At 37.8% G+C, this 19,755-nt stretch overlaps 2 protein-coding genes across 3 annotated transcripts; one reads left to right on the top strand and one right to left on the bottom strand.

Annotated features, from left to right (window-relative positions):
* Positions 1–1,627: 1,627 nt before the first annotated feature.
* Positions 1,628–9,770, top strand: LOC102805273 (4-vinylphenol methyltransferase 1-like). 2 transcript variants are annotated; one of them, XM_006815124.3, is made up of 5 exons: positions 1,628–1,752; positions 6,497–6,691; positions 6,797–7,110; positions 8,045–8,189; positions 8,615–9,770. In XM_006815124.3, the coding sequence occupies exons 2-5, from the start codon at positions 6,511–6,513 to the stop codon at positions 8,788–8,790; spliced, it is 816 nt and encodes a 271-aa protein (XP_006815187.1). In that variant the 5' UTR covers positions 1,628–1,752; positions 6,497–6,510; the 3' UTR covers positions 8,791–9,770. The 2 variants fall into 2 exon arrangements, with proteins under 2 accessions (XP_006815187.1, XP_085362514.1); XM_085506388.1 differs by having other exon boundaries at positions 6,779–7,110.
* A 1,818-nt stretch (positions 9,771–11,588) lies between these two features.
* LOC102804513 (uncharacterized) lies at positions 11,589–18,248 on the bottom strand. The gene is made up of 3 exons (XM_085506387.1): positions 18,037–18,248; positions 13,544–13,613; positions 11,589–12,427 (listed from the first exon to the last, which is right to left on the bottom strand). The coding sequence occupies exons 2-3, from the start codon at positions 13,608–13,610 to the stop codon at positions 12,180–12,182; spliced, it is 315 nt and encodes a 104-aa protein (XP_085362513.1). The 5' UTR covers positions 13,611–13,613; positions 18,037–18,248; the 3' UTR covers positions 11,589–12,179.
* Positions 18,249–19,755: the final 1,507 nt, after the last annotated feature.

The raw sequence follows: 19,755 nt of genomic DNA, 5'->3' as shown, positions 1-19,755 counted from the left end.
AATGTGATACTTATGTTTGCAGAATCAAGCAAAATCGTTCAACAGAATGTCCATATCACAGATCAATGAACAAACAAATAGTGGAAATTACAAGTCTAAGTATACAAAACTGACAATACACAGGCGAACCAAAACTAGTCGATGGGTAAGGGATCATTGCGTACACAGTAATCAATAGTTTGTATTTGCGTATTATTTTGTTTGTGTGCAAATACTTTTAACCTTCATAATTACGGACGGATGCAATCTTTGCACCATTTCTAATTGACTTCGTCCGCTAACTTCGAACTCTGAAGACACGACAGATGGTAAATGTGCTCCCTGATTGTATTCACACTGTGATATATATAGCCTATGGACAATTAATTTACACATTAAGGCTTTGCTATTTTCCAGGTACATTCGTGACAGTAAAGGTTACACAAGCAGAGCATTCTACAAACTGGCTATATAAAACATGATTATGCATTTCATCCTTTCTGTTTGATAACTGCAGTTCTTCTAAAATTGTGTACACTTACACCAGGAGTTATTGTCTTGCCTAATGGTGATGATTAATCTGGATGGACATTCGCAAGTTTACCTACTGCAAGTGCGAGAGGGCGTTGTGCACTTGTGACACTTTCTGGTAATGGTCACTGAATGTGCAGCAGATAATCTCGAGATTCGATCAAATTACAAGTTTAAAATCCCCAAATTAATGGCTAAAAGGGGGTTTTAATTTGCTAGTCGAAAGTGGTAGAATATCTATATTAGGACCTATAATTTATAAATCCACTCCTTCAGTTTTGTAAGAGAACGTATATAGCACAAAACCAGACTCTCTACGCGTTGTTAACATTTTCAAGAAACAAGCTGCCCATGAGTTGACAACAAGCTACAACTTGTCCTTAACCCTAAACTCTATCAAACATCTCTCATCTGCATGCCACGTTTCGCTTCTCCATGTGATTCCATATGACAATATGTTAAGCCTCAGTGACATTGCTGCAGTGGGGCTCAGGCACATTGTATTAGCCACAGATCTATTTGGAGAAATTCAAACGTCACGTTGTCCTAATAACAAAAGTATTGTGAAAAGCATGCGACTAGTGTTGTAATGTTGGAAATGTGCTTTGCACAGCAAATTAACAACATCAAGAAGGATTGAAAATAATATTAGCTCCATGTCTCTGTGCTTCAGAGAAACATATTAAAACCACTAGTTCCCCGAATTTGAAAACCAAGCTCAAGTTTATTCTGTGTACATACAAATAAAATTCATGACCAAACTATTACGTTTTTTCTGGGATGGAGCCTCACTAAGTTTTTTGGAGAGCAATTAATTACTTCAAGTGGGCCTTTGCATCCAGGATAGATCATGTAATATGGAATATATATGTCTGTTTATGGGGTAAATTGCTTCAAGTAGTTGGACTAAAGGCAGTTTCGTCGTCCTATGCCAACACAGCTTTGTAAATATAGGGCAAAGATCAACTTGGTCAAACACAGATTCTTGACCTGGTTTCTAAACAAGTTTAATTTGTGCCTGCATTGGTGATTGTATACGACCTATAGACTACTGAAAGCCACTTTCTATATGTCCTTGAATCCAGTATTAGGTCACGTTGTGATGTCATTCGTTTTGCGTACATGCGCACATGCGCACATTTTTACTGTACATAACTGCGTCACCAAAGGGAGCAAAGTCACTTATCGGAGCTTTGACAAAAACAGAAGCCTGAGCGAAGCTGAACGAGTCTGTCGATCAAGGTAAGCAGTGATCATGAACACCGTATTGTGGTACTGTGTTTTGAATACGTTCATGTTTTGTTCTTGCGAGAAATGTCGGATCTAGGTCAATAGAACATTCGTACAATACCCCAGTAATGGAACTGACCTGTAATTTCTGTGTAGACCGAAATGTTTTCAAAGCATAAGTGTGGCGACAACATAATCATTTATTATAGTATCACTGTGTTAGTTCATCAATACCAATTCATCATGATATTGGAATTATTAAATGAGTGTAGACATGTTTACTTCATTACCGAGAGAGCAACCGACTAAACATGAGATCACGGGTAGCGACTAATGGGATTCTGTTAACTGTGTGTTTGTATATTTATTGGTAGTATACATAAACACGTTGGCAATATTTGGATATCTCAAGAGTAATCGGTGTGTGGCTGATTGTGTTCTGTCAAAATACAGTTGGTAGAATTAATAGAAGCGATGTTCACACATGACACTTGTCTATGATGAATGTATGCGACCTTGCATACATGTAGCGAAAAAAGATTTGTTTTCAAACGGTTTCAAAATGAATGTTAATTTTACACTGTAAATGTTTTGACTGAACATGAAATCCCAGTTAAATACACACAGATCTTATATGCTCAATTTATTATGTGTTTATGCCTGCAACTTCAACTTCACATCCACATTGTATTAGATATGGTTCGGCATCTGTAGACTCACAAATATGTAAGCAGATAAATCCTTTAGGTTAATGACGTGTTTAACTTCCATGGTCGGCTGCACAGAGAGCCTTTACAACATTTTGCCAACTTACCTGGTTCGATGCATTGGTACAATAGCGGACTGTCAGATGGAACCTTCAGTTCCGTTCTTAGGGCACCAGCCAAGACTGAACACACTAAATCTTGTATGCGGAAAGTAGTAGTTTGTCATAATAGACATGCGCTGCAGGCAGTTATCAAACCAAGTCGTGTGAAACCCATTGTATTGTAACTGACAAATAGCCTTGTTGAGTTGTGGTGATCGGCACACTGAGTGGTCGAAACATCGTAGTGTCAAATCTCTACAAAATTTGCTGCGGCACGCTGTAGACGGGTCTACGTTTTTGTTTTCTAGTTCAACTAATGTACGGCGAATGTACGCACGTCACAAGCGGATATCTAGATTCGATATTAGCAAGGTCAATACAGGAAACGTTGGAGAAAGACAATTGTTTAGTCGTCGCTAACTGTGTGGGACCAGTGTAGTGTTGAGTCCTGCATGATCAGTTGTTTAGGCGTGGCCGGCCGAGCAATTGTTAAATTGTATTAATTAATTTCAAGTATTCATGTAATTAGGTTATTAAGTGTTCGCATGCAATGACTTTTTAACATAAAACGACGAACTTTGTTAGCATCACTCGTGAAAATAATTTTCATACCCAACGGAAGCCACGAGGAGGTCATGGGGTTCTGTCATAGTATCCAACTGATCCAACTCTACATCATCTAGTCAATCAATAAATAAAACTGGGAAAAGAACCAACATGACATATAACATTGGTGGAGTAGAATGTTTCATGGCATCACTAAAAAAAGCATTAGAGCTGCATCAATATATATAAGTTTAAACATGAATGCAAGAACTTTTCAACTACCGTGCAACTCCCCATATCACTACTGGGGTTCCAAGTTTTTTTTCAACTACCGTGAAACTCCTCATGGTACTACTGGGGTTCCAAGTTTCTTTTCAACTACCGTGCAACTCCTCATGGCACTGCTCGGGTACCAAGTTTCTTTTCAACTACTGTGCGACTCCCCATATCACTACTGGGGTTCCAAGTTTCTGTTCAACTACCATGCGACTCCTCATAGCACTACTGGGGTTCTAAGTTTCTTTTCAACTACCGTGCGACTCCTCATGGCACTACTGGGGTTCCAAGTTTCTTTTCAACTACCGTGCAACTCCTCATGGCACTACTGTGGTTCCAAGTTCCTTTTCAACTACCGTGCGACTCCTCATAGCACTACTGGGGTACCAAGTTTCTTTTTAACTACCATGCGACTTTTCATAGCACTACTGGGGTTCCAAGTTACTTTAGAACTACAGTGCGACTCATCATAGCACTACTGGGGTACCAAGTTTCTTTTCAACTACCGTGCGACTTCTCATAGCACTACTGGGGTTCCAAGTTTCTTTTCAACTACCGTGCGACTTTTCATAGCACTACTGGGGTTTCACCAACATCAATATATCGTCAATTGCTTCGAATCAAGTATATCTGAACCAGCTCAAAATTCGCATATTTGACAAGAGAGGAACACTGTACAACAACAGAAGACAGGAAAGCTAGCACCACCATTCAATACTACACCTACACGGAAGTAGGCAAAAAGGGCTCCATTGTCACAGCCCAACATGACTCACATAAAATATAACGAAAGCAACCACTAGCTGTGGGTCCAGTTGGCATCGAACATTTGTGTTACGCAAGTCTATGGAAGGAACCATAGCCTTTCAGTATGGATAACAACCCTACTGCCTTAGCACATAATTACATATATGCAATATAGTTATGCCATTACACTTCTGTTATATCAAGGAACATGTATATTTTTGTGTGGACCTGATAAGGTAAATTTCATAAATATGTCGGTGTATGATTTGGGCAATTCCATAATTTGTAAATTATTTCACAATGAATTTTGTTTCTGCAAAATAAATCTTTAGTAATACGTCCTAGTGTTAGACTGGTTCCACATGACTTCATGAGGTGAGCAAAAAAGCCAAAAACGGATCGAACTGCATATTTCAAAACGCGTTGTAAGAATAATATTCGAGAAGAAGTGTTTTGAAAAACGCAGAATAAGAATAGAGGGTGCCAAGCAAACATTTTTGTATTTATTATCAAGAAATCATATAAAATTAATTTCGGCTGAATGCCACGTTCAATTGCCATGTAATTTGACATGCAGATGTCTTATATAGAGCTCATTAAGATTCCGGAATAAGAATTCCAATATCTTCAAAATTTTGCAAATTATAAGCAAACAAATGTTTTGTTCCCAAATTTAAGATGGCTGCCAAACTCCTCGACCAATCAGAACAATTTTTGTAGGCAGCCATGACACTGTTACTCCTTACATGTACCCTAATTGTCATGTAATTCGGACAGTAATGTTATGACTTATATGTATTTTAGTGATTTGTTGACCATATAAGTAAAAAAATATGGCGCAGAGGTCACATGTTCGCTCAAGATTTTTTTTTCATTAATATTGGTAAGCACATACCACATACATAACATATGGAGATCTAGACCCTCAGAAAGCGGTGCAATCGAGCACTTCCGGGTTTTACTAAATCCAAGATGGCGGCTGAATGACGTCACATATCGAAAATCGGAAACGTTTTAGAGAATTGCATATAGATTGTGTCTATAAAGTTTCAGGTCAAGTCTGCGCTCAAAAAACGGCAGAATAATAATAATAATAATACAATAACATTACAATAACAAAAGACTCTCGATGCTGACAAGCAACAGAAGCCTAATGACACAAAATTGTTCAGAAATGACTAAAATATTATAACAAAGACTAAATGGACCCACAGCTAGACAACCAAATGAAAGTGGCCACTCGAATCATTCAAGAAGACGTTCATGATGATCAAGAACAAGAAATGGGATAACACTTTACTTTATGAAAGAACCAAAAAGCACCCTGGTACTTGCTAGATTAAAAGTTAAACTAAAATAACATAAGAAAGAGCCGAATAATCCTTTACACTTATTGTAGGGCAAGATAGTAATATTAGTAGTAGCTTTATAGCAGTTTCAACAATTCAAAAGTTTAGTTAGTCATTTCAAATTTGTTAACAGTTCTAGAAAACTGAAATATAAATCAATACAAGACATTCAATTGTGTAATAGTTGTAAACACAAACAAATTCTAGAAATGAACTGCTGCAAATTACTGGTGTATGAACTCTTGAGGTTACTATGAGAATTTTTATTGAGTTGTGAATCAAGGAGGGATGTAATGTCTTGCAATGAGTAACCTACAGCATTTCCAAGAGAAAAATGTGTACTGAAAGCGAGGCAAAACAATGTATATACGGATCGAGTCAATAAAGGTGGGGTGGTACCCACTAAAGTGCAAACCGGTGTCAACGGCCTGTCTACTGGGTTCCAATGTACTTCTGTACTGCAGGGTGACCGACTTTTATTTTATTTTATCCTTGTGCTAAAAAGCACAGAACGATACAATATGATACAATACAATAAAATACTGGTCGGGTGAACACGTCGTTCTCAACGCTCCGTGTGTTTTCATCTGGTTTTGATGGGTTGCTTCTGTCCGAACTTTAATTTTCAAATAGTTTCCCAGCTGAGTTTTTCTGGTTAGTGTTATTTTGTCATTCTAGGTATTTTTCAAGCTTTCATGCATCAGTGGTCGGCAACCAATGAAGACGGCTGCCGCTCACAAAAGCGGTTAATGGTTTGTGTTATAACGACTTGTATGGGAACCATTGAATCACATGTATCTAATGGAACAATGGGATATAATAAAAATGACTCGAGGGTTCATTGTATGTGTTCTAAATTTCTGCTGCATTCATGATGAGAACTAAAAGAGTGTTTGTTGTATATTTCTATTGTTTATAACCTGTTTTTTTTCCAAATCATCCACTTCATTTTGTGAAATATCAATCTATCAGATATTACTGAAATACAATGTATAGTTAAGTAATAACCATTTCTGGATTCACTCTTTAGAACAATTAACGGTGATGAATATTGAAGAAGCATCATCTTTTTCCAGAATTCGTAAACGGGATATTTGTATATCTTCAGATGACGTCATGCAACGGATTTGTTTTCAAAAGTCAGATTCGTTACTCGACATATGCTGTGGGTCGGGAGAGCTAACGAAACAGATAACTGCAAATGCCAAGATAAAATCAGCTACAGGTAAGAGGGGGAGACTAGCAGGGTAATTGTGTAATTAATAAATATTTTTTTAAAAAAAACGGTTACTGGTAGTACATTAACTAACAGATTTTTCACTAATTCCAGCATTTGACATAAACCCCAAAATGGTCGACATCGCTAAGTCAATAAATAGCGCAGATAATATCACATACTTTGTGGCTGATGCTGGAAATGCTGAGACATACAAACCCGAGTGGATTGACTCGTTCGACAAAGCATTGGCGTTTTATGCTCTACATTGGATTCCTAACTGGTCTGATACTATGAGATACATGTATAAATGTTTGAAACCAGGAGGGGAGTGTTATATTAATATCGAAGTGGATCACAAACCGCACTATATCAGTATAATAAACGACGCAGTTGATGAACTGTCAAAGTATCACCGTTACTTTAAGGTTAGTACAAGTAACGTGGTCTCAGTGATTCTGTTAGATTAGGTTTTATCAGCAAAACAAGAATGGAGAAACCTGTGAGGCAAATCGATGGTATCATATAAGGTTATTGCGAGGATACGTCAAAGTGTGCACGAAGACAGTACAGCGGAGGTCGATGCGACGGTGTACTGTCTGAGTGCATACTTTGAGGTATCCTCGTAATAGCCTTGTTATTATACATCTTTTCCTACAAGAATACATCACGGGAATGCCGAAATCCCAAAAAGTTTAGAACAGAATCAGCGAACTTCTTTGTGCGGCGGCCGGTCGAACCCTGGTGGCAGCCTTGTTTGTTTTTATTATTAGAGGACACTTACGCCGTAATCATTCCATATCTGGAATTCACATTTCCTAATATAGTAGCATGAATATATCCCGTAAAATACCGACAAATTACGACACGCTGTAACTTATGGCGTTACGGTGACAGATGTATAATAATATGCTCTACGTTTGATTCATAGCTGGCATAATACCCTACAGTACATATATGAATATGTGTAATCAGAAGTGGAGTGTTAGTTAGATAAACCCAACAATTACGTCCTACTGCATGGCGTTGGCGTATCATTTCTATGCTAGCAAGCATCATAACTATGTGTGTGCTAATTATCATAGGAAATGCGCATATAATTCTATTCAATTCGAGTCAGTTTTAAAAAAAAAACAGGCAGAGACTAAGATCACTGACTAATCCATGCGTTGTATACATACATTTCTAATAAGAAATGAATATTGTCAATGAAGAAACAACCAATAAGAAAAGATATCCTTTGCTACTAAGTAAAAACATAACGTAATATAAAAACTGAGAAATAGCGGTATATATTATGCAACGATCGGTATGATTTTGTTACTATTTACTGTATGTGATTTTGTTACTGTTTAATTTAAGGTCTATTCACATAACCACTACCCATTTCAAGGAAATGAGAAAGATTTTGTTGATGCTATTAGGAAGGCTGGTTTTGTTGATGTCCACGTTGACGTAGATCGAAGTTTTCCGTATTACGCGTCTGACAATGATATAGAGAATAAGAGTAAGTGTCCAAGGTGTCCACGCGTAATATAGAATATTTAAGACAGTACAGCGCGCATGTCTCTTTGTGATTATGCTAATTGTAAACCGGCCACGTTTGTATTCATATGCAGAGTGTAATTTCTATAGTTGCATTCATATGCTAAGTGGAATTGTTACAGTTAACAGCGACATATTAGGCAAACCGCTATCTAAAACCAGACCTTGCACTTGGATACTCGATGGAGGTATCTGAAAACATGAGTAATATGTTGAATAAATGAAAACAAGCTCGCACCCAATCAAAACTCTTAAAATGCTGGTATTATATACCTGAGCATATACAATTTTGGTTTTGTTCGTGTGAATCAAAAGATTTCATCAAATTTATCAGCTAATATTGAAATTGTCTTTACATTGTTGTGAGTGATTTTTCTTTTTTTTAAGCATTCCTTTTAGGGTTTTTACCTCAAATGCAGTATATACCCTACAACCTGAAGGACGAATTCTTGGAAGATGTTTACCAGAAAATCAAGACGAAACGTGACAAAACTGAAGACGGAAATCCAATGTGGAAACAAACGGTGTATGTTGGAACCGCACGAAAGGCCTACATCGATTAGTTCATTCAATATTTATTCAGACCCAATTGCAAAAGAATTTTGTTTAGACGGGGCAGATAAACAACTCCCATCCAATCGCCATTACAACAGTAATACACTTGTTTCTTGTACCTCGTGACCACCAGCAATCAATTTGGTTTTAAAAAGAATCATTCTACGGACTTCTGTGTGTGTTCGTTTTAAAAGAGATTATTCGTCATTATAACTCTCTTGGTAGTAATGTTTTTGTTTGTTTTCTTGATGCGTCAAAGGCTTTTGACAGAGTCAACCACTGGACACTGTTTAGCAAACTAGTAGACCGTGAGATTCCATCATACATCATTCGATTTCTTATGAACTTTTATTCGTCGTAATACTACTCTATTAGATGTGGAAATTCTGTCGCGCGACTATTTCAGGACGTCTTAAACTTAACACATTATCATCAATTACTATATATGGTCATGACATTAATTTGTTTAGAACGTTATTTGCCTCGGTCACATATTGACTACGGATTTAAATGACAATATGGATATTGACAGTCAGAGACGGTCGTTCTGCATAAGAGCTAATAGTCTGTTACGTAGATTCGCCAAATGCAGTTATCGTGTGAAATGTATTTTATTCGTTCAGTTCCAATTTTTATTGCTGCCAATTGTGGTGCACTTACCGTAAATCGAACATGAACGCTCTTAAATTATGTTATAATAATGCATTCCGCAGACTGTTCAGTTATCCAAGTGACTGTAGCGCTAGTGATATGTTCGTTACAAACCGCATTAATTTATTTTCGTGTATTTATCGTAATTTCATTTTTTTAAATTCAATGAACGTGGGCAGAGTTCGTCAAACCGTCCGCTTTTTAGTCTGATAATATACGGTGGAAGTCAGCACTTTTTCAACACTGGAAAAATCAGCTGTACTAGCTTTCACATTAATTTTTAGCAGGGGGTCTCTTCTGCTATGGATTTGAATTAAAGCAATAATAATAAACATCATTTGGGTAAATTATTCAACAAGCCTGAGATGTAGAAATTGGTGATCAACTTACTGGAAAATGCCAAAAGACCTTCAAGTTGGCAATTTCACATGTTGCTGCTTATTTTTGAAATGTATGCAAATATGCAGATGATGAACCACACACAAAACGCACTAGTGCACGATTATGCTTCGAATTTTGGTGCCATACCAGACCTGTCTGAATTGAAATTACAATCTTTGATCATGTGACACATTAGTATGGTATTTCTTTAGACAATGACTTTATATGCGAAAGGTTATAAGAGCACGTTTAGTTAGATTCAGATAAGTTTCTAAATAAAGTAATCGCTTAATCATAATAAAAGTTCCAAATCTTTTGTTGGTACCGATCTCTATGTGCCAATTTTGCAACCTAAGATCTTCAAATTGCTGTTTACATTCAGATGAGAATCTACTCCCTTATTGTAAAACTATAAGCACCGAGATGCAATGCTATTCGAATATTTTACCCAGCATTTCATTGTTAGGCATAATACATTGACCTTACATGGATATAATTTATGAATTTTTAACCGATATTTGATTAATCATGGCACGATAATTGTACGTAAACTAAACCAACCGAGTCGGCCCCGGTGACTACGCAAGTCACACACAGTGCTGTCTTAGCAAATACTGTAAAACATGTATGTTTCGCGAGCATGTCTTTTTCGCGAATTTAGCGAGAGAACTGGTTCGCTAATTCAAGATGTCGCTAATGACTTGATTATAAATTCAAAATGGCCGCCAAACAAAGAAATCAACAATGACAAAAGAGTTTCGCTAAATCAAAATTTCGCTATTACGTCATTTTACCACAATACGCTAAAAGTGCATGCCGCTTTTTCAACATGTTTTACAGTAGGGCGCTGATACATATAGCCTCGGGTTTCACTGACAAGATTGAAAGTATTCAGAACCCCGTTCTGCTAAGCCAATCACCACATTCTTTCAAATAAATATTAACCGATGAGAGCTTGGCATTAGACAACTACAGAAAATAATACCATAATACCAAAAAGCCACTGTCGAAAATTGTCGAGGATTATGTTGTGGGTTGGAACACTCCTCGGTCAACTGTTTTCAATAATTGAAGCAACTCCAAACGTTGCACCTTGATTAGGATGATGAGAAGACTAATATGGTAGATGAAATGAAGAAAATTCTACAAAATAAAACTTAACGTATCTTGAACCGAGGAGTAGCAAAATAAATGACTTGACAGACACTTATTTAAAATATTCAATTGTTTACTTTTCGGAAGAATTTGTTGAAAGGTATACAAAATAATACTTGTGCGAAAAGAAAAATCATAACGCCGCACATTTTTTTTCGTTATTTCTAGAGTACAAATCTACTTTGGCATTCGTATCCACCTTAAGAAATGGAATATACCAAGATCCACCCGACAACATCCCTCCCACACACAAAACCCATAACCCAACCAGTACATGTACCCTAATTGTAAAACACAAGGAGTCCCTATCAACATTCAATTGATTAATACAAATATTAAATATGGCATTGGAAATAAACTGCCTGTTAATGCCAAGCAACCTCCCAATTATAAAAGCACATATTCGAAATTGCACTTGTTAAATATTTGGTGAATTACCAAGTATTTGGGCAGATGTTATTTCAAATGATATGAAATTGGAACAAACATTATCAAATTATTACATTTTCAGACAGAAATCGTACAACGTCTTTGCAGCATTAACTTTCCCTGAAGTAATGTTTGTTCATCGTATTGACCACGAGTGGGTGCAATTAAAATAAAATTAAAGATGAGTGTCCCAGACGATAGATTGTACCGACATGAATAAAATTATTAACAATGTCGGTGGATCGAAAGAATTAATGTAAACTGGTGTCCCTCGGACCAAAAAATCACACATCTCACAATTATAAAATACCCCCCTCCCCGGCCCTCCACCATAAACAAAGTGCTTTATGTAATTGCATTTCTTCATTTTTTGTAATCGTATTAAAGGATGGGAATCCGATTATAATTTCCACGCACTTTCACACCTGGGAAAACACATCTGCAACAAACTGTTCGATTAAGTTGCGCCCTCTAGAGAGAAATCGCATCTATGTTGTCAAGGGGACAAGGGGGCTGCTCACACCGTCGATATGGTTTCAATTTGTGAATGTCTGTAGACAGAGAAACACAATATAATAATATTCTAAACGATGAACGTCTACACAGCCAATCAGAGGCGTCCCATTAAACGACATTGCTTACGCTCGTGTACGTCATGTTGACGTCATTGTAGCACTTCGTCGTTAGAGGGCACGACTTACAGGAACGGTCTATTATTCAATCATATTCCGGAATGATGTACGCCAGCTTGTGGCAGCTTTTCCACAACGCCCTCTGAAGATTAATACCTCGGCGTGTCCAGGTGCTCAACGTCGATGTTGCCAGATATTGTTTTAACCATGCCAGGATTGGTGTACGCTGTAAGTTCCCTGTTGTATGGGTCATTGAATCCAGTACCGTATTCGCCAAAATCTTGGTAAACCCTCATATAGGTATCACGGAACCACATGCCCAAACCGGCTATAGCGACCAGACACCCGAAACATCCTGCTACAAGTGCACCCGTGTTGTTCGATCCGCCATTCTCCGCTAAAAACAAAAGAAGACAGTCATGAGACATATGAGGGCGCTTAAGACGAGATGCATAAGATTAGGTTAGCAGCCTGTACGCGTATTTGGGTGGTCATGGTAATGTAAAGTAGCATCTCAACAAATCAAGTCATTTGTGATCATTCGTGTGGTCACTTGGTTTCTCCATCTTCCCCAAAAACCGGGCATAAAAGACTTGAATCCATCAATCTTTGAGCAGTAATAAATTCCTCCGTGTAATATACATTTAAAGCGCAGGCGCGTATGCGGGACGTAATCGTTTTATCGATGGTTCTGTGCTGTTGCATGATGGGTAATTTGTAGTATTCGCTAATTACCAATAGTTTTGAGATGATATACAGATTTTAATTTCTATTAATAAATTTACTAACAATGTGTTCAATTAAAGAGACGGAAATAGTTGACGGTCAGTGTCTCGTCGAGGACGAGAAAGCAAACGACTTGTTTACCCCCGAAGTACTAGTATTCCATCTTTTCCCGTTATCGTTTCCTCTGCTTAATGGAAGATATCCTTAATTAATTAATTCCATAAACTTTTGCGATTCTGAATTTGGAAAAAATCACCAAAATGTAACTTTTTCCGTTTAAAGAATTAACGTAATCATGTGTTTTGCATATATAACGCCCGTATATCACACAATCAAAGTCTGGTCAGCATTGGTCACGTGTGGCCAATTCTACGAAAATGTTTGGTAATTATTTTGAGGATATTAATATACTTTGCATAAAAACACTACAAGCATTTATATTCCCTCCAATCACTGCTTGGAATCTGTCCGGAATTACACATTTGTATCAGACTTTTGTTTATTCCAACTCAAGTGAATTATTCACGAAATAATTTTCGCGCATGATGCAAAATAGGGGGGGGTTCATTTTTGTTGAAGGGTATCCCTCCGAAATGAATTCAAACTAGAAAGCCACAGAAAAGGCTGCAGCGTGACGCCTTAAAATTAAGATTTTTCTTTAAATGTTTAATTTCTGAACACCAAGAGGAAGTAATCAGTACATAAAGCAATGACGTTATGCTATGTAATCGTACAAACCCTACACCAATCCTCAACGATCAATCTTGTAATGTTAATTTATTCATACCTGCTAATGTCCTGCTGACGCAGACTGAGAGAAACACTATGATGCTCTGTAGGCACTGTGACGTCATCGTCTGAAACAAGGAAAGCGGGTCAAAGGTTAATAAATGAATGGTAAAGCAATGTGTATCACGTGACTATTCTGAGTTTGTTTGTTTTCTGTTTTATGTTTGTTTTTGTTTATTTTATTTTTTTGTTAGCACGAACATAAATAACAGCAACTACAAGTAGCCCACCCTACATGTTACCTAAGTTGTATTCCTTCTAATTCAGTAATATGAGGTGACTGCGAAAATGCCGCAAAATGTGCACGAAGAGCTTGTACGACGGGAGCATCAATCGACGCGCTGTGGTGGGAGAAGACGGCGGGGAAGGGATAGTTGATGCGACCGCGTGCTGCCTGAGTGCATACTTCGCGGTATATTTCGTAATAACATTAGTATTATACGTCTTTCCAAACTAACCACTTGGTACAGGAGGCTAATAGTAAAAATATGAAAATTATTGGAATTTCCTTGTGTTGTGAACTTTGGTTTTAAAAGCGTAAGTTGGCAGTACAATTGCAGATGCATAATAATATGACAGTATTTTAATATGGCGTGTATACCTGTCAATGATAAAATATATAGAAGCATAGTGCTCATAAACGTGTCACTCACTTATTAATTTATTCTAAAAAAATACCAATGGGAACACTCCAAGTATATCACACGTAAGTACAATTCAAATAAACTATTAGAACAAAACAGGTAAAATTACCTACAAATAACCGAATTAAAATTTCGAATGAATTATTCTGACAAGGCAGATAAAAAATCCATATTATCGGTAATTTACTTCTTACAATTATTTCCCAGTGTCTTTTGTTCTGCGATTTTTTGTGTTTATATTGCACACCTGTATACAGAATGTTGGAGATGGGTTCGTGTCATCTCATTCGAGATCCACCAAACTCTGGTATCTGGTACAACCAATCTTAGTTGGTTTTCTCTGTCCTTTTAAATTGGCATCTCTAACTACTTCCTTATTTCATATCTAACATTGGCAGTAAGTACATCATTGACTGGTCGCGGTAATGACAGAATGCTTAAAATGTTTACTCTAAGTGTTTGAAAAATGAATTCTAGTGATTTTCTGTGAATTATTACAAATCTCATTAGAATAAAAAGTAGTACTGTCACGTAGCCATTGTTATTGTATTTATAAATACAGGTTGTCAGGTGGACCAATTGACACGGCAATTTTAGAATACATACCATCCCACGATACTGTAATAGTACGACCGTACTGTCAAGCAACAATACATTGATGTGTTAATTAGTTCAATTATTATTCAAATTATCCGTAATACTACGTCTGATGATTTAACACGCGCTAGCATTTACAAAAGCCATTTGCAAATTTGCATACATTTGTGCGTAAATTGGCTATTCAAATTGCCTGCGTGCGGACCACTAATAATTTGCGTTTACTTGTTTATCAAAACACAAGATTTGAAAAGCTTTATTTTGGGGTGCCTCTCATTGATTCATTTCATTCGAGACTTTTCTGGGGTCTATAATAGAATCGCGGCCAATTACAGTTTTATATGCGTTTGACAACTGGTAGTTGCTGGGTTTTAGTGATCTTTCTTTCCGATGAGTTTTGGCGGCGGCTATCTTTGATAAAATTGATTTGTGGTCCGTTCGTTCACTGCACTGATATGCAAACATTCACTGCTATACACCTTTTAACTACGTCTTGACACGAGGTCAACGAAAGCAATCTTAATGTCTGTGAGCAGACATCTCAGTTTGGTTGTACTGTAAAATACTTTATTATTTTCGTTTGGAATTAATCTTCGCTATTTTCGCTAAAGGCATGATTCAGTAAAATAAAATTTTCCCCTATATTTTACATGCAACTCGTCAATATTCAGTGAAAATAAATTCCACAACCACCCAAAGAGTCTTTTCAGTGAAAATTAGTTCCAGCTAAAATATAGTATTTTACAGTATTCGCTCGTCGTCTAGAAAAGTGTGCGTCTAGACCAGACGACAACAGACCAAAGAATACGAAAACACCCTTTGTGTCCCAGTGATAGATTGTTTAAAATAAATCGGGGTCACGAGACTCTCGCATAACCCCTCAAACTCGGTCCATTTACCCATTTTTTTAATGAATGCCAGTCGATGGTATCTGGTCGCCTGGCAGCCGACAATCGTAGAGCATAGAAGGTTAGCGAATTAACCACGAAATGAAGCTTGTAATAACTCAATGTATTGTTTTGTCGTTGTCAGTCAGTCTGAATTGCAAAATACTTATTAAAGTCGAACGATCAGGAGTAAGCTCGCGTGACGTGCTGGCTACGCACCCCCCCCCCCCACACACACACACACACTCAGGATCCATAGGGGGCCGCATGCCCGTTCCCATTTTCTCGGGAAAGGGGGTACTTTTTGACGATCTGTCTCGGGAACATTTTCCCCGAGAAAATCGTAGAAAAGGGGGTATATTTTGCTTGTTTTCCCGAGATTCTCAAAATAGTGGGTGTATTTCAAAACACTTCCCGAGATATACAAAAAAGGGGGGTTTAAAAGGAGTTCTAGACTGAAAAGTTCCCTAGATAGGGGGTGAAATTCATCGGAAAAGCCCGTGAAAGGGAGGGTTAAATTTTCTTCTTTTCCCTAGATAGGGGGGTAAAAAATGAGGGAACAAGCATAGGCCCCCTAAATATAGGGAGTGGAGGGGCGGGGCTACGCATCACCTGGCCAACTCGTGTAAATGTCAGTATATTCTAACCTTGTGTTGACCTTTACAGTGACGTATTGCCTGTTAACAAAGATTTCTGAAAAGAGTGAAGTCGAATTGGTTTAGTACAACTACGGCCCCAGGCTGTGGTCAAACACGAGATCCCCAAGTCATTAGCAAAACTGTCGGATTGCGACTGGATTGAAATCGCAAGGAGTTATGCAACAATACGGACATTAAGTCCAATCCTAAAGAAATCGCAGGCTCGTAGGCAGAGTAGAAACTCCATAACAGAACAGAAGCACATATTATGGTTTATTTAGGGACATTTAAACTGTTAGTGATTCAGTAACTTGTGTACAAGACAAACGTCTACATATAGACAGTCGAGTGATGGTCGGAATAATGTCGGTGCGCCGAGAAGATGAAATGAGTGAAATGGCAACATGCCAGTCAGACCACCGCGGAGGGCGCTGATACAAATTGTAGGCGTTGTGTTTATTTGTTTTTTAATTCCGTAGTTTAATCTGGGAGGTAAATTGGATTTTATGCAACAAGAAGGAACACAAACAGTTATTAATAAATTGCCTTTACACATAATTTGGAATAATTGAGGTGTGAATTCCATTCTTAGGTTTGGTTTGTAATCCAATTCCAAAGAAGTCAGGAGTCTACGCCTTCCTCGTGCAGTATGTAGGCGAATGATTTACGTTTCGTAAAAATACAAATAATTAACATGGCAATACAGTGGCGGTGGCACGGGGGGGCAGAAGGGTGGTAGCCCCTCGAAAAAATGTTGAGGGGCGTCGCCCCTTCAAAATCAAGCTGAAACCCTCTGTGTCAGCAAAATTTACCCCTCAAAATGCAGGAAATAGCGTTTCAGGGGTCTAGATTTTAGGATTTTTATTAAGGGGGAGCATTAATAACCGACAAAATAAACATGGAAGAGAGCCGAAAAATAATTAAAATGCTACAGTTATCGAACTTCAGGTAGACTTGACTTATGTGTCCAGTCATGATCAATAGTAAAAGTGAAAATCAGCGTGACATCTCGGTTTGACATACTTTCCTGGTTAATTTGCATACCGATAATAGCCGGGAATTCATGTGATGCGAGACGACCATTAAAACTTAGCCCACGAAGGGGTCAGCGTGGACAGACTCAAGGTCCTTATGTACTCAAATGTATTCATTGTTGATTGAAGCAAACTTTGCAAATCAGCCGAACACCCTCACAGATAGCAAATCTGTCTGTAAATGGGACACGTTTCCATTGGTCTTTCGAATGAATGAATGAATGAATGAATGAATGAATGAATGAATGATCAAGCCCAGTTTAATAAGTAAAACTCTGCGAGTGACAGTAATGAATCCATACAAATGTTCTAATTGTTACATAACAACTTGGGTTCAGTTACTGGCCGACTATGGGTTGATCCCAACCTTGCCGTCCTCTGCAAAGTTACACCCCATCGCAGTTTTCTTTCTACTCCATTGTAACTGGTGAGTCGTAAACATCATGGCGGCGTCTGAACGTACCCAATTAAACGGGCACTTTATGAATGACAGCTCCTAGACACACGCCCGACATTGACTTTAACAACATACCCGTACCAGTTAATGCACATACGAATTTTAAATATGCATTAAAAAATGTCGAATTTTAAACAGCAGTCGGCAATGGTTTGTCCCAACTTTCGCTTTTAACGTCAGCTGCAGCGTGTAGAAGGTCATACGGTTTATGCATTTTATCACGAGTGTGCTTACCTGTCTATTATCCAGGTATCTGCAGTTAAAACTCTATCTCACTATCCTACGTGTGTATACCCTCAAGCAAACGCTTCTTCTTGATACGATGATGGTTTTGGTTTTCTCAATGACCCTCCCGGATCGCCTGACGCTCTTTTGAATATTCCCGTGTCGTGTTTTTTCACAAGGCGGGTACGAAATGCATTGTAATAACGACAATAGAAACAGGGCCTCATTAACATATGCATTAAATCGTATGCGCCTGCGCTCTTAATACCTGTTTCTATTTTAACTATTTTTTATTTACCTAGAAGGGTCAATTAAGCCGCGTGAATTTGTTACGTATTGAGAATTACTTCATTGATTCGATGGTTAGTTTTAATTAAATACAGTGATAGTTCAATAGTAAGTTTATACGCGCGGACACCCCATTGGCTAACAGGTGGTTACAGTCAACGCATTTATAAGCGAACAGTTGATTGGTTGTATGGGCCGTTTTCAGGAGCGTATTTGCTCACCCCTTCAAATTTTCATTAAAATTTCTCGAATTATTTTTTAACGTACACAACATTATTATACCCAAATTATTAATAAACTGGAGCTGGAAAAAATATCCTAATATCGGGACACCCAAATCACTAGATGACAAGCCGGCAAGACATGATGGCAATCGGAATTTTTAATAGTTCCTGGTCTCGAAATCGCCGAACATTTTGGGCTTAGAACAGCGATTGCATGTTACACTTTCCCTAAATTTCCATGGATCATTCGGCAATAAGGAAACATCGACGAATTTTTTTAAATTTGAATTTTCGGTTAAATGGTTTTCCCACAATGAGCCTGTTTATGTAACCTCTTCACACAACTACATTAGTATTGTTATCTCCGGGTAGGCGTCGTGGTTTTAAGCATAGCATTTTTTGAGTGAACATGCCAACAAGTTTTTTTCAATTTTAAAATTAGTCATAATTAATACCAAAATACTAGATTATAGAATTTTGGCTTTCATGCCCTATGACTCTGAAATATAAGATTTTCCTCTATCCCCGGATGTTGAGGCAATTTACAACAAAATAATACGTTATGTTATTGATTTTTACGCCAACAGTCAAATTATAGGAATTAGAGGGAAACTAGGCAGAATGTCATTTACAGTTAACGTATAGTAAATGTTAGGGATTTCAGAGAAGATGGAAAGATAAAAAAACATATGAATTTTGGGATAAACAGGTTAAATGTGCACCAGATTCACATGGTTTTGGAAAACACAGGTCCGACAAGGCGTTGGTAATCCTCTTTTTTTCAAATCCCGTTGGTAATCTGTACACCAGAGCCTTATTTATCAGGTGTCGGATAGCCATCTGTAGGTTTCACACCTCTACCCATACTGTAACACTGTGGATAACCAGGCAAAATAGGAAGTGTGCTCTCTCTATCTCAACTCAATTAACGACGACTATCATTTCTTGTTACTATGACCCCTTCATACCGAGATACAAGTATACTGTTATCAGACTCGTCTGAGGTCAATCTTCCCAATTCACGATATTCGGTGAAACTACGAACAATAACTGTTTTCACCCCGAACGAACGACGACACAGTAAGCAAGGTATAACTGTAAGCCAAAAATCAAACTTTCTGAGTTAAAATCAAAATTATCTATCGCCCAGTGACGAAACGTGTCATCATTCCATCCTTTTATCGTCTGCAACATCCTAAGTGTCCCGGATGTTGTG

Source organism: Saccoglossus kowalevskii, chromosome 12, assembly GCF_978046115.1.
Source record: "Saccoglossus kowalevskii chromosome 12, keSacKowa6.1, whole genome shotgun sequence".
Lineage (NCBI taxonomy): Eukaryota > Metazoa > Hemichordata > Enteropneusta > Harrimaniidae > Saccoglossus > Saccoglossus kowalevskii.
The sequence above is the reverse complement of the archived record's forward strand: the minus strand, read 5'-3'. Positions and strand labels throughout refer to the sequence as shown.